The sequence below is a fragment of the Podarcis pityusensis genome (assembly GCF_964106645.2).
Source record: "Podarcis pityusensis genome assembly, chromosome: 5".
Lineage (NCBI taxonomy): Eukaryota > Metazoa > Chordata > Lepidosauria > Squamata > Lacertidae > Podarcis > Podarcis pityusensis.
In genome coordinates this window covers 81052111-81068121 of record NC_138032.1, presented here as the reverse complement: position 1 = coordinate 81068121, position 16011 = coordinate 81052111, and the positions used below count along the sequence as shown (strand labels likewise).

Below are 16011 nucleotides of genomic sequence, written 5' to 3'. Positions count from 1 at the left end.
AAGGTCCTGGGGCAGCTTGGAATAAACCGCTCTTTCCAACAATATGCACTAAATGGAAAGGAAGCACTGTGAGTGATTTATTTAACTACTCTACACTAGCATGTTGAATGTAAAAACTTGCCTTTAGTGGAGAAAGGGAAGTCCCTTGCCTTGGCACCTACTACAGGCACAACAGCTGGAGAATACTTTTAAACATGTTTGCACACCCCTTCACCTGGAGCTCCTGGCAAGAAGAGCTACCCAGCTGTTCTTCACTTACCATGCACTGGCTCATATTCTTCCCCAATCTGGTGGTGGCTGCTTCCCCCCACCCCCCCACAACCCATCAAATTTATCCTCACCAACAACTTGCCACAAGCTGTCAGGAAGAGGAAAGTCTTGCTCTCCCATTTGCTTAGGTCGGAGTTGTTCAAGCTTTTTGGGTCCACAGCTTCCATGACCAACTACATTCTTTCTGTGGCACCCCTGTGGGGCTCAAGAGTCCAGTTATGCCACCCCTTGCCTGCAGAGCTGGCAGCCTCTCACCCCTTTTCAAACACCTTCCCTTGAGTGTTCCCTCAGCCTCCTCTCCTCTCCCCTCTCCTTGGGAGTCCTTGAGCAGCCGCAGCTGCCACCCCTGGTCTCTGAGCTGCCCCCCTCCCCTAAAGAGAGTTGCCTCCTCATACTGCCCCACAAGGGCCTGGGAGGCACCCCCTGGCCAGCCCCAGAGGAACCATTCACCAGAGGAGCTTGTAGTTAGGGCTGCTGCAACAAAACTCTGCAAGCCTTTGGGAGGCAGAGACATAAGAGGGCGACGGAGGGAGGGAAAGAGGGACACAGGCCAGTGTTGCCTGTGGCACCCCTGACCATCATTCAAGGCACCCCAGGTGCCACGGCACACTGGTTGAAAACCACTGGCTTAGGGGAAGGCCTCCATCACCAGAAGTATGAGGTATATTTGGAGAGCAGACTGCCTGTTGTGGATTTAATTGAGCTGTACTGGCAGTGACTGAAAGAACTCTTGCAGTTGCACTGTACAGAATAATAGAAGGATGAGCATGCTTGGAAGTATTCTTCAGCTGCTTCAGCGGCCATTGGTGGAAAATTGCCTGCTGCCTTCTTTCAGAAGCGAATACAGGCACATGGTGGCTTTGTTACATTGCACCCTTTAAGATAATTGCATGTGAATTGGCTCATAGAAAGGGGAGGAGGTAGATTTTTAGGAATGGCGGGCCCAAGCATTGCATCCAGAAAGACATCTGCTTCTGAGATGTAGAGAATGGAAAACAACTCTGCACTGTGTTCTCTGCTTCCTGAGCTAAGACCAGGAGGAATCCCTATGAATAAGATGTATATTGGGGCCCAAACACAGGATTTGATCTCTTGGAGATTGTTCAAAAAAGCCAAACCAAACCTGAGAACTGATTGATGTCACCACATGGTTTACCTGTTGATTCCCTGGAAAATCTTAACCATGATCAAATCCTAGAAAATGTCCTCTTAGAAATGTTGTCCCAAACAGTGTGGGAATACTACATTTAAGAGTGTGTGCAGTTCCCATTCAAGCCACCTAAACTTTCCTTCATCTGCATTTAGAAGCTTCTCTGTGATAAGGAAACAAATAATCACATGGCAAGGTGGTTCTTGGACTACGTCACAGCAGATGAGGAAATCACATGACAGACTTCTCTCCCATATAAATAACTCTTTGTGTGGAAAGCTGAATGTGAGGAGAAGGGTTCCAGCTTTTTTCTTTCTTTCTGAATGCATAAAATTTCTCCAGGACATACTAGCTTTCAACAGGGTTTTTGTAAGCAGTGGTATTCAATGATGTGATTCCCTGCATGTACAGTTAAAACGGTAAAGGGACCCCTGACCATTAGGTCCAGTCGTGGCCGACTCTGGGGTTGCGGCGCTCATCTCGCTTTTATTGGCTGAGGGAGCCGGCGTACAGCTTCCGGGTCATGACTAAGCTGCTTCTGGCGAACCAGAGCAGTGCACGGAAACACCCTTTACCTTCCCTCCAGAGCGGTACCTATTTATCTACTTGCACTTTGACATGCTTTCAAACTGCTAGGTTGGCAGGAGCAGGGACTGAACAATGGGAGCTCACCCCGTTGCGGGGATTTGAACTGCCGACCTTCTGATCGGCAAGTCCTAGGCTCTGTGGTTTAACCCACAGCGCCACCCGCGTCCCCCCATGTACCTTTAGAGGTGGTTTAATCCTGGAACATCTTTTTAAACACATGATGCTGCTGGTTTTATATATCAGAACACAGGTATGAGCCAAAAGTTGAGGTCAATATACTTTCCAGACAAGAGAGTAAAAATGTGCCGTAGCTTCCAGTTATTGCTTACAAATACAAAAGCCTAGATGAGGCAGCAATTTACTTAAGGAACCATTTCCATTATCAGTGAATCATCTCTCTTTATTAGATGAGAAAGGCAGGAATGCCAAGTCTTTGGGCACAAAATCATAAGTCAAAATGTCTCACAGGAACCTGTACTTTTCCATGGTTATTGCTCGGCTGTCTATATTACCTCTACCCCTTGCCCCTTATTTGTGTGTGTGTGTGTGTTTAGAATTTGATCTGACCCATCTCAAAGGGCTAGAATGGGTAACAGCAGTAGAAAGAAGACAAAAGATCCACCTAGGCTTCTAAGCATTCTAATTTGGGGAGATGCCTTCCCAGTGTTTTGCACAGCCAGTATGGAAATAGTAGATATAGATTAGTACCCAACCTTTTTACTTTGTGAACAGAAGGAGCTTCCATTCAAAGAATGAGAGAACACTTCTTCCATTTACAGAACAAAAACACTGGATTCTACGCACAGTGTTGGACTTGGATGGAGGCATCTGGATTTCAAATAACTCATATTTTACCCCACAGTGGTCTCCTTAAAACAGCATACCCTCCCAACATTTCTCCGATGGAAACAGGGATGTCCTGTTCCATAATAATAATAATTTTATTATTTCTATCCCGCCTATCTGATTGGTGTGCCCCAGCCACTCTGGGTGGCTTTCAACATATGTAAAAGCACAATAAAACATCAAACATTTAAAACTTCCCTATACAGGGCTGCTTTCAAATGGTTTATAATGGTTGCATAGTTACTTATCTCCTTGGCTCAAGGGTCCATACCCTCCAACATTTATCTGATGAAAATAGGGACGTCCTAAGGAAAAGTAGGCCATTCTGGGATCAAATCAGAAATGGGGATGGCTTCTGTATATATGGGACTGTCCGTGGAATATAGGGACACTTGGAAGGTTTGAACCAGGGTTGAGGAACCTCAGGCCCAGGGTCCAAATGCAGGCCTCTTTATCTGATGCACAGAACTCTGTCCAGGCCACACCTCCACTCCTTAAGCCACACCCCTCACTGGCTCTGCTTCACACCTGAAATTTTTTGCCTGACTAGAATGTGCCCACAAGCTTTGAGAATGCCTCTTGCTTGCCTTGATGGAGGACAGAGAGGGGTGTAGAAACTAGCTGGCATGTGGCTCAGAAGAGAATGTAGCCATCAGTCTGAAAATGCATCCCCACCACTGCCTTAGAGGAAGGGTGGGATGCCTGTTGGCATCTTTCTGTCTTGGGAGGCAAGGGAGGAGTGTGCCTTTGGGGGTGAAGTCAAACTGTTGGATGGTTACAGTGCCTGCTGTGGCTGTAGAGACTGATACGGGAGAGAGCTGTTTTGCTGCAGGTGAGACAGATGAAGGTGTCCAGTTGTGCTGGTGCAGCTGCACCATGGTGTTTCCTCTCTCTGTGTTCCTCCTAGTGGTCATTCCTCCTCTGGTCACTGCTATGGATGCGCAACCTGTCTCCAGGCACTGTGATTATCTTCAAGGGATTCCTACACGGTGGGGTTGGCATTCCCAGACTTCATGTCACGCCTGCAGACATCTTTGTATTGCAGAGTTGGTCTGCCGATGGGCCTGGTGCCTGAAGCCAGCTCCCCGCAGAGCACATCCTTGGGGATCCTGACATCTTCCATTCTGTGTTCATGTGAGAGGGATTGTTAAGTTCCTTGGGAGGGAAGCACTGACATAGCAAAATGCTACAGTTCTTTTGGAAATCTTGCTTAGCATATGCTCTTTAGTGTTCCGTGACTGTATTACTGCTATTGAAGTGGGAGCCCCACCGATGAGACAATACCTGGCTTGGCTCCATAATATTTTATGTTTTGTTTAGATACTGTACTTTCAACTTGTTATGTTTGGAATATCAGAAGCGTTTGGCATTGCTTCTTTGGAGTCTAGGAATCTCCCAAATGCATTTGCAATCCCTTCTCAAAATAGGACAGCACTGACTCCAATTTAATTTTCTGGGAAATGCTGAGTTGATTATTGATTTGCTTGACATCCTTGGCTTGGAAGAGGCTCCTAACATCTCCAGTGTGATCTCCAAGTCAGTGTCTGTTAAAAGTCTGCTCTGCACTGCCACTTTCATTTCAGTTTGTTTTTCACTATTCTAGCACAAATATTTTCATTTCCTCCAGCATTAGACCCTGCATGCTGGCACTGCAGGCTCACCCATCCCCAAATCACACCCATACACCTGCAATATATTTATGCAGTTCCCTAGAAAAGAGGGACACTTTGAAAGTGGATGGTCAATTAGTCCAGTTTAGCTTCTGATAAAATTATTTAGCAGAAACAAATCAATAAGGTGTCCAGGAAGAGAAGACAGAACAGGATTTTTCCAGTATTGAAAGTGTGATAAAACTATTGTGTGTGGCATAAGCACTCATATTTTCTTTTGTCCCACTGTAGTCTCTGGTCAAAAAGGTTTTGCAGGTTTTTGAAGCAAAATAAAAGTTTTTAAAACCTGTTTAAACAGGTGCAATACTGGGACAGAAAGAAAATAGTGTGCATCTTAGAGGCAGCAAGGATTCTGTCCTGATACTTTCAACTTTGGGAGCGGAAAGTATAATAATTTTTCTGTTCATACAATAAATGCAGGTTAAAAAAAGAAAAGAATCTGACACTGAAGGAACAAGGGTGGGGCTATGGCCACGAAGGCCAACAGCTTGAGACATCTATCCAAACTGGCTAACATGTACATGCATAATATCTGGCAAAAATCTAGGTTCATACAAACTTTGTAGGTGTCATCTGCACAACTAGAAACCATGCCTAGTCAAAGACAGCTTTGGATTTAGGGTGGTGTGGGCAGTTCCCTTGTATAGGGCACTGAGCTGAGGGGTGCAAAATAATAATAATAATAATAATAATAATAATAATAATAATAATAAAATAAATGATACCACCTTATTTGGGAACCTATTGAAAAGAGCCATTAAAAAGCAACTGTACCAACATGAATTATTGTGAAAATAATAAATACTTGGGGGTGCCAAATGTTGGCTCCCTTCAGGGCACAATGTTACCAAAGTCAAAGGTTCCCTGAATGTGCAATCAAAGCCTTTGTGTGTAAAGTCCTACAGACACTGGGTGAGATCCATTGTTAGTCATATTTAGAGTAGTATGAAATAAATGTGTCTAAGTAACTTCTGTTTATTGTTTTCAGTGGGTCTAATCTAAGAATGAGTTAGTTTGATGGTGAACAAATATGCATACACACATATAGGATGAATGTCTGAATTACGCTTTTGCTGCTCTCTTCATGTGAATAGCAGTAGCAGGGAAAAGTGTCAGCTCAAATATACCTTAAGGTGTAACTGAAGTATTGACTTAATTTAAAAATGCTGATGTTTTAGGGCTGCAACATGCAACAGTGCAATTTACCCATCACTCCTAGGCAAGTGGATTGTAGCCATAACTGATTAGTTTATCAGAAGTTTTTAAAATCAATGTAAAAAGACATCACAGTTAATTAGGCAGCAATTTCCTTTAAATAATTTTTTGATGCAAGTAATTATGAAAATTGCAGTTGGCAACACCATGTTACAAAGGGCATTGCCCATTTTCCTTCAGGAAGGAGGGGAATAACTCTTCTTTTTGATATTTTATTAAAAGTTGATAAAATGAACACATAAAAATGTTTTGTTGTAAACCGCTCTGATATTTTCATAAATAGTGATAAATATTTTTTAATAAATAAATGAGACTGAGAAGTTATGTTTATCTCACAACAACCCTGTATACAACCTGCAAGAGAGGTCTGTTAAACAAGATAAAGCAACTGGAGGAAGATAAATAAAATACTGTAAGCGACTGACAAACACTATAGTTCTTCCATTTGTAAAGTCTCGCAAGAAACAGGATTCCCCATACAGAGCACCAACAAAACAACCTTCTAAACCTGCTGTGACATTTGTCTGGATATGAAAACAATTCCGTAACCAATAGACTACCCCTTTGTTTTTTCTAACTCTAGTCTAAACAATCAATGCACAGTAAAAATTAGCATTCAGGCTTCTTTCGGCTCAAGACTTTCTGTGATAAATGATGATTCTCTTTCTTGGCCTCTCAACTGTGGTGCAAAGTAGTTAGCATAATGACTAATTTCCTGAACAATAAAAGGACCTCTGTCTTTAAGAACAATGTTTTAGAGTTTGTAACACTATTTTATTTAGTAGTACTTTTCAAGAAGATTTAGAAATGAAATTAATCCCGCAGGGACGTCTCTTTTTTTGCATATGTTGCTTGGTAAAGTATCAACTTCACTGAGGATATATAATGAATTTTTGTCCAACTGTGGATCCTTATGATCCTTATCTAGCCAAAATGACACCATTCACATGGAAGAGGCAGGCTTGGAGAAATCTCACCGTTTGCTGAAGTACAAAAAAAAAAAACTTTAGAGAAAAAAAGCCTAAGGGGAAACCCTCAAAAACAAACCAGTGCAAACTGAGCATTCTTAGTGAGCATGGAATACTAACTTACTGGCTGACATCTGGAAGACAAAAAATAGAAACCAGAAAAATGAAGAGGGAGAGTGGAATGTCATATTCTGGAATGCACACAGCTGGCTGGAACCCTGAGTAGAAGCACTCCATATGGCAACATTTTCTTGCAGGTCCTGCTTGCAATGAGAGAGGTGCAGACCCAGAGTTTTATATTCCAAGCAAAGCTAGTTATGTTGTTTTAATTTCTGAGTCCTCCTACCTCTCTAATCAAGCATCCATTTTCCAAGTGGGGCAGAACATCCTGGGCTGAAATATGGCTGGGTTGTCTAATGTACGCTAGATCAGGCCATTGGGTCATCAAGAAGACCAAATCCGTTCCTCTTTCCAAAGCTCCTTCCCAGCTGGCAGCAAAGCTGGGTGAGTGAACTCCTCCCCTCTCACGAACTGGTTGAGAGGTGAATGTCACGGTCTGGTTTACGAAGTCCTGGCGGAGGACATTGCGACCGGGGGCAAGATGGTGGGGTGGGAGCAGGAACAGGAGTCTGGAAGCCAGAAGTCCGGAAGCCAAGGGTCCGAGGCTCAGGAAACGAGGAGTCGAGGAATCAAGGGTTTGAGGATCAGGAAACAAGGAGTCAAGAAGCCAAGGGTCCGAGGATCAGGAAGCAAGGAGTCAAGAATCCAAGCGCAGCAAGGCAGGAAGCGTGTTGCTGTGGCAAAGAGCCAAAGGGAAATGCTGGCCTTATATCCCTTCCCGGCTCTTGCCACCAGGTGCTGTGAGTTACCAATCGACCTCACCTGTGCAGCTGCGTCTTGCCTCTTCAGAACAAACTTCGGAAAGCCCCAGTCCTGCGAAGCCCTTCTGGTCACAGGGCCTGGCTCCTGCACGTACTCCTGATAGTGAGGCATTCTGCAGATCTTTGCCCAGTGGTCCCTCTCTGTCCCTAGAAGCAGGGAAGAAATAAAGCAGCTGGGCCAGTGGAGTGCTGTGCTGCTTCACTGCCACCATAGCCTCCCTTACCTGGGTTGCTTCCTCGGCAGTGTCCGGGTGGAGCACTTTTAGGAGTGCCGCCTCTTCTGTTTCCACTGCCTGAGGCAGCTGCTTCACTCCATGTCAAAGTGGGCTGGCTCAGTGGAGAAGACATTTCTATGTGTTCCATGCACACCAAACAGAAACAGATGTCCTAGTCTGCAAACAAGCAGCCCAATCCCATACAGATCTGTTCACACAAAGATTTCTAACAATGAGGCCCAAGCACTTGCTTCTTTCTGCCAGCCAGAAAATAAAGATATCATGTATTCAGCTTTCAGTATCTCTACTTCTACTTTAACTACAGATGGTAACCAGTCTAACCAAAGAAGTAGAGTAGAGTTTGTTCTGTGGAATAATTAATGGCCTGGCAACTTACATAGTGCTGCATCGTGGGTTTGTGACCTTCTGGTGAAGATTTGCTGACCTTGCTTGCTGTCTGAAGAGTTGGATTAACTAAAAATAGATGAGACTAAATGAAGTTCTCTCTTAAGAACACGTCTTCCAACAAAAGACATAAAACCATTTTGAAGTGACCCCAGTGTAAGGCACTGGAAAGGTCAGGTGCCCATTAATATCCACAGTTGTGACAGACCCATTATAGTTTGCAGTAACAGAAGAGCAAATTCTCGATGTCCAAAGGTGAAAAATGACTTTGAGAGGCCAGTTTTAGCAGAACTTTTGGAATTCACAAGTTGGGGTTTTTAAAAAAAATGTTATCCAATCTCCTCCTCCTCCTCCTCCTCCTCCTCCTCCTCCTCCTCCTCCTCTTCTTCTTCTTCTTCTTCTTCTTCTTCTTCTTCTTCTTCTTCTTCTTCGCTTAATGAATGCATTCACTCATTTAATGCTGCCATTCAATATATATAGTCTTCTTACAGTAGCTTGCAACATATAAAAACAAAAGACATATAAAAATACAACAGTGCACCAATAATAATTGCAGTGGTGAAACATTCTACACTAATCCAATTCTACCAGCCTCATAAAAAAGAACAGAAAAGAACCCTTGGTAAGCCAGTCATGAATACAAATATTTTTCAGGGTTCAAATGTATTTCTTCACTCTAGGTCATCACATCATAGAATAAAATGGGGTGGGGGATAAATACCAGAGCCGTAAGTCATCACACCATAAAATGAGGGGATGGATCTAACACAACAAATGAGATGAAAAAGTTAAATAGAATCAAAAATTAAAATGTTTTTAGAGCCCATTTAAATGAGAACAAAGAGGCGGCTGATTGTATCTCTCAGGAGAGGGAGTTTCACATTCATGGGACCACCCACATAGAGCCACTATCTTTCATGCCCAGTAGCATAAACCTTCTCTGTGGCAGGCAAAGGAGTAGAATCTCTGCCATGGATCTTAAATCTCTTGCAGGTTTGTTTGGGCACAGGCCATTAAGTATGGAATTATCCATACTGTACCTAAGAAGCAAATTCTTTTTCTTTCTACACCAAGTTTTGGAAAGAGCAGAGGAAAGGTAAATGAAGTTAAGCCCAGAGTTTTCCTTGCTCATAATCTCCCTCACTTCAATATTAAATCTGTGCAGAGCTTGAATGAACTATTAAAGGATTTAGACATCATCATCTGTTTCTCCCTTAGCCAACCTGTCCCCCCTGCTTTCCCAGGGATATATCCTGCCATACGGAAATGTATCTTTCAGCTGTGTGTCCTCTCCCCTTACTAATTACTAATCCATGCTAATTTGTTACATGTTGGGGGAGGCATGGAGAAGCTCTGTTCTTGAACCCCTGCCCCACATTCCAGCACATCAGTTTGTCACTGAGCTAGGTAGACCAATGGTATGACTTGGTATCGGGCAACTTTCTATACTCCTAAACATTGTTGTGTGTGGCATTTATATCTATTTCTCCAATTGTTTTCTCAGGCCAAACAAACCTGAAAAACCTGTGTGATCAGAGGCACTAGTTAAGGAAGAAATTAGGGTCATTTTTGTTAAGGGCATGGTGGCACCAATGCATTCCCTTCAGTTCATAAAAACCTAACCTGTTTATAACCTACATAGAACATCTGTAGGTATGTATTGAGAACGGGATGTCACATTAGCACCCAAAGCTGTTGCTGCTGATCTAGCTTGTCCAGTTTAGTTAATCCTAGAAGCAACTTGTTGGAAAATGGGTTGCCATAATTTTTGGAGAAACTGCAGCAATTATTTTACAGCAAGCTAGCAGTCTCTGTGCATATGCTGGGTTACATTAGCGCTTGCTGCTGATAGCCTAGAGCTCTAAAGCACCATTCTTTGCCAAGGAGGCGGCGGCTATCTCCAATCTGGCATCTGAAAATGACAAAGCGATCTATCAAACAGAATTAGGCAGGCAGATCCTTCCTGTTCTGTTTAGCGTTGTAATTCAATATGGCCAAGCCAGAGGCCTAACCAGGAGAGAATCGTCCCTTCAAATCTAATGAAACACGGCTCGCCTTTTGCATCCCACAAGCATTAGCATGTAAGCTTCCTCTATTTTTAAATGGAGATGGGCATACTGTACATGTCAAGCAGAATTTATCAAGGTATTTTGGAGACAATCTACATTGGGCAATAGTTCAGTGGTAAAAACACACTCTGAAATACCAGTTGTTGACTTCTGGATCCTTTGAAAAGAGTGTTTGATGTATGTTTGCACACTTAGGTTTTGATGCATTATTTCCTGTTCTGAGAAATATGAGCAGTGCCACACTGACATCCAGGTCTTAAAGTGGGCAAAAACGTGATTGTAAAAGAGTGGCACACAAATCTCTATCCGTGAGAAGCTGTGCATAAGGCAAGGTTCCAGAAACCATTTTAAAATTAATGGTGTTTTTTTTTAATCATCTGTTTGAAAGGAATGTGTTGCTACGATGCTTCCCAACATAATGCATTCCCAACATAGTGCATCCCAGAAATGTAGAATTCAGTATACCATCAAACTCAGCTTTCTATTAAAATAAGTTAGGAAAAAGCCAATGACTAGACCATATGGCTGCAAAGATTGGATGGAAAATGCAGAGACAACCTCATGATACCTCAGAAGTGTGGATATATAAGGTGGGGAAAATCCTGCTTGGAACTCCACCCTCTGGGCAATACAAAAGAGCCATATTCACAATTCACAGAGAAACAGATTGGAATGATGTAAATTGTAAAACACCCAGAGAAACCACATTTGGGTTCTTGCTTTGGGCCATAAATGGTATTCTGGAAAAAAAGTACCTGAAATGGCAACTTGTGAGCTAGACAAACCAACCAAATTTCTGAGTAGTAATAATAACTGCTAACAAACTGCTTCAATTGTCCATTTAACAGTAATGGAGTAAGGCACCAGAGAGACATAAAACTTCAGTTTGTACCTTCAAAATCCCCGAGGCTGAATCTCACCTCTTTTACACAGAATCTGCCTCTACTAGAATGAGTGCCAGATGAGGAGTGTGACCTTGGGAAGTCATAGGGGCTAGCTCGATAAAGATTTTGACCGAGTGTGCGGCAGCTGTGGGAAAAAAAGAGAATTACATGTTAGGGATCATTAGGCAGTGCCGAAAATAAAACTGCCAATATCATAACACCATTATATAAATCTATGGTGCAACCACAGTTTCAGTCCTTTGTACAGTTAGTGAAATGAGAAGTTTCCCCACCACTCACAACACAATGCCAGAACCTGGGGCATCCAATGAATGAAGCTGAGTGTTATATGATTTGGATAAGGACAAACCACAGAAACTACGTCTTCGCACAACACATAATTAAAGTATGGAATTTGCTCCCACAAGATGAGTGATTGCTACCGACTGGGATGACTTTAAAAAAAGGTTAAATGAGTTCATAGAGGTTAAGGCTTCCAAGATCTGATGGCTCTGTTTTACTTCCACGGTGAGAGGCTGTATGGCACTGGATACCATTAGCAGGGAATACCAAGTGGAGTGACTACTATTGTACTTGGGTCCTGCCTGCTTCTGAGCTTCCCCTAGGCATCTGGTTTGCCACTGTGAGAATCGGGTGATGAACCTTTGGTCCGCAGCAACAAGACTCTTCTTATGTTCTAATGTGTGAATTGGAGTGCTTTGCCTGGCTTGCAAATTGATGTTACAGCCCATACCAGTCACGTGTCACTGGTGAATTTAGTTAGTTTGACTGGCTCAGAAGGAGGCATTCTGGGCTGTTTACACAGAAAATGGTTTTTGTCCTGCAATGCATATTGAAATATGGTATCTGTGGAGGTTTTGTGGCTTACTTCATCGTGCCCATTGGGTCCAATGCGACATTAATTTGGCTGGCTCTGCTGGCTCAGAACATGACATTCCATTTTTTGGAGTAGCGCTTGATGCTTGGAATGAGTATTGGGGCATGGTTTCTGTGGATGAACCGTGGCTCGTTGCATCAATCCAAAATGCTTTTAATGCTTGGAATGGATATTTGACCATGATTTTTGTGGAAGTTTTCTTCAGGATTCCTTTCTAGACTTGTGTGACTGATGAATTTGGTTAACTCAGTTAGCACAGAAGTTGGCATTTTAGGCCATTTTATGGTGGGGAATACCATTTATGGCCCAGAACTGGTATTGGAATGTGGCTTCTGTGGACATTTTGTGGTTTACTCATTCTGACGAATTTGGCTAACTTTGCTAGCTTGGAAGTCTCCATTCTAGGCCTTTCAGTTGTGTTCTGGATGGGTTCTGGCAATGAAGAAGTTAATAAGTGTGTGTGTGTGTGTGTGTGTGTGTGTGTGTGTATGTTCTTAAGTGTCTCTAACACATTGCAGTTTTTGACAGCAGTTTTATGTGTAAGGGGGTCATTCTGGCCCATTCTGCACCAGCTTTGGCACATCCTCCAAATTCTTAATGTGGCAAAATTATTATAATGACCAGCTTGAATGGGAACTGTCTTTTCTAACAGTTCTAAAAGAGGCCAACATATGATGCCCCCCTGCAGCCCTTGTGCTGTTTTCCCAAAACTGCTTAAGCAAAGCACTGGGCTTTGGGAAGGAGGCACGAAGCTCTGACAGGGTCCTAGAGCACTCCACGCCTTCTTCTCAAAGCTGGGAAAGTGCTATCTAGACTTTGGGAAGGAAGTGGGAAGCCTCTAGGAACCTGTCAGAGTCCTCATGCCTCCTTCTCAAAGCCCAACACTTTGTCTACCTGGCTTTTGGAAAGGCATTTGGAGGACTGTGGCGGAGGTCAAATATTCCTGGGGGTTGCCAAAAAAGGCCTTGAGGGACTCATGTTGGACCACTTTGCTCTAAGTAATTAGCAAAACTCTAATCTTACATCAATGCTGACTTCCAGCTTTTTCAGTCTTTGCCATGCTCTGACCCTCCTTGAATGGAGAACTTGACTGTCAACAAAGGTACATCACTCTTTTCTCCACTTTCCCTTTTAGGAACTTAATTCTGCAGAGAGCCCAAGACCGGTGGAGGAGAAACCCAAACGCCGAAGACTCCTTTCCCTGGACACATTTAGAGGGTAAAGTCCTGCACCATGTTGATTTGCCATAGTCTTTAAAATTAATTTTTACAATACAGTGGTACCTCAGGTTACAAACACCTTGGGTTACAAACACTTCGGGTTACAGACTCCACTAACCCAGAAGTAGTACCTCAGGTTAAGAACTTTGCCCCAGGATGAGAACAGAAATCGCGTGGCAGCAGTGGGAGGCCCCATTAGCTAAAGTGGTTCCTCAGGTTGAGAACAGTTTCAGGTTAAGAACGGAGCTCCGGAATGAATTAACTTTGTAACCAGAGGTACCACTGTAGATGAATTTATACAGTTTATCATTTAAACTTGGAGCAGTGTTTATATCGTGCCTTCTTACTGAGGAATGGGGGGTGCAATGGGTTATGCAGCATTCTTAAGCCCCACCTTTTCTGATGGCTGCAAATGCTACTGAGATGTTCATTTTGGGATTTAAGCAGAAACTGCTCACACACCTTCAGACTCATTCACTTAATCATATGGTCTAGAAACTTGGTTTTAAAAAACAAAAACAAAAGAGTTGTTGGCTGGTTTTGAATTCTAGACCCATTCCCCACTCCTGTACTTTCCTTTTAATAGAGAAGAAGACGCATTCTCTTTAGTAGAGAAGGGCGTTTACTCAGCCCTTGGCTAAAGGCTGTGGTGTTTTTCATACAGCAAGTTGTTTTGTTTGTGTTCATGTAACTAAATGAGGAAAACAGTTTTCAGAGCAATACCCTAGATACTACTATAATATAAATAGTAAGAGAGCAGTAATGTTAATGCCATTTTGAGAAAAATGGTGGATTACTCGGATTCATAAAGACATGAGAGATAAGCAGTTGACCAGATCTTTTCCATGTGCTTCTGCAACTTCATTTTCTTATTACTGTAGTTGTTACAATCCCACTGGGAGTAAAAGGTTAACATTGTTAGTGCAGTGGATTTTCCCCGACCCTACTGCCTGATGAGCTAGTAAGTCTCTCTCTCTCTCTCCTTTATTAAAAGATTTTTCTTAGGTAGCAAAGGTACATATGATTCTGTTTTCAAATCACAGAGTCCTTCATACAGGTCAGTTACATTCAGAGCGAGACATTACTGTTATAGGCAATATGTAAACAACAATAGGAAATGGAGCCAAGCCAAGAATCAAACCATTGGCATTTTAGATACAGTGATATTTTCCATTGTGTCTATTCTACACTGCCATTTTTAAAGGACAGAGTTAATGTCTAGTAGCTGGCAGAGGGAGCTTGTGAGTACATTAACTACTTAGCTAGTTATGCTATTAAGAAGGTGCAGAATTCATTAGAGGTACATTGGGTACAGGCAACACCCCCATTTACATGGAGGGATTATATTCTGAGGCATTGTGTGTGTCAGTGAAATCACGTATATTTGAAACACCATTGGAAAAGCCCTTTTGTGATATTTTTGTGACGTTTTCAGGTTACTTCCAGGTTTGGCACAATGCATGCTTGTGTGATCAAGCATATATTGAACGAGCCAGTTCCCAGGATTCCTTTGGGGAAGCCATGACTGTTGAAGCGTGGTAAAAGAGTGCTTTAAATATATGGTAGGGTGAGACTGGTGTTTGTCTAAGGCAATCAAAGAAGTTCATAGCGAGGCAAGATTTGAACCAAGGACTTCAGGCTCACAGTCCACTCTCTTCAACGCCATGCTACCCTACCTCAGTACTAGCAGTGATGGGGACACGGGTGAGGTTGTGATCTACACCACTGAGCCTCTTGGGTTTGGTGACTGGAAGGTTGGCCATTTGAATCTGTGCACATGAGGAGGGGGGAGCTCCCATTGCTCTGTCCCAGCTCTTGCCAACCTAGCAGTTCGAAAGCACACCATGCAAGTAGATAAATAGATACTGCTGCGGCGGGAAGGTAAACAGCATTTCCGTGTGCTCTGGCTTCCGTCACGGTGTTCTGTTGCACCAGAAACAGTTTAGTTATGCTGGATGCTGACCCGGAAAGATGTCTGCGGAAAAACGTTGGCTCCCTCGGCCTGAAGCGAGGTGAGCGCCGCACCCCATAGTCGTCTTTGACTGGACTTAATCGTCCAGGGGTCATTGACCTTTTACCTTTACTAGCAGTGATGTGACATGCTTGTTTTGCTTCTGTTTAGTCTGCATGCATGCAAGCAAATGTACAGTTTCTCCTAGGTGGTTTCCTACTAAGTAGCTGCTAACTGGGATCCTATATAATGAAAAGGCACTGAGGTCATGAACTGGTTAGGAGGCAATTTGGTTCCCTTCCCGCATGCCTGCCAGGTCACCAAAGATATCAGCCTGCTCTGGCTGAGTAGCTACTACAATGAGCTGCTTGTGGATTCTGAAGGAAAAGCCAGCCAATATAGCCCAGTCTGGCTGCCTGAGCGACACTTAATTGCATTTCATGGCATCTGATGCGGCATGCTCTTCCAGGGAGGAGATGGTGCAAAGCTAATGCTGTCACCACCATGTATTGTAATTAAGGTGAGAGATAATGTTATGCCATTTGGAAAACAAGATTTAAGCAAACATGTACTCAGGAAAGAAATGAGGCTTTAGGACATATTTTTCCCAAAGGGATAGCAAAAGGGTCTTATTAATTTATGGCATTTATATCCTGCCCTTTAGCCAAAAAGGCTCTCAGAGCAGCTTACAAAAAATCTGTGCTAAGATGGTCCTTGCCCTCCAGCTCGCAATCTAGACATGGCACACAAGGTAAAAGGAATGGAAGGGAGAAAGGAAAAG

The 16011-nt window shown here is 43.1% G+C and overlaps 1 protein-coding gene and 1 long non-coding RNA gene across 3 annotated transcripts in view; one reads left to right on the top strand and one right to left on the bottom strand.

Annotated features, from left to right (window-relative positions):
* The window catches only part of LOC308476882 (heparan-alpha-glucosaminide N-acetyltransferase-like), a 171042-nt gene that overhangs the window by 49955 nt on the left and 105076 nt on the right, over positions 1–16011 (top strand). For both annotated transcript variants that reach the window (XM_081004994.1, XM_081004995.1), the window contains one exon: positions 13195–13277. In XM_081004994.1, coding sequence (XP_080861120.1) covers positions 13195–13277 — 83 coding nt within the window. The remainder of the gene's footprint in view (positions 1–13194; positions 13278–16011) is intronic.
* LOC308476988 overlaps positions 1–16011 on the bottom strand; it is a 34797-nt gene that overhangs the window by 692 nt on the left and 18094 nt on the right. Inside the window, exon 4 of the long non-coding RNA XR_013986316.1 lies at positions 11198–11306. This is a non-coding gene — a long non-coding RNA (uncharacterized lncRNA). The remainder of the gene's footprint in view (positions 1–11197; positions 11307–16011) is intronic.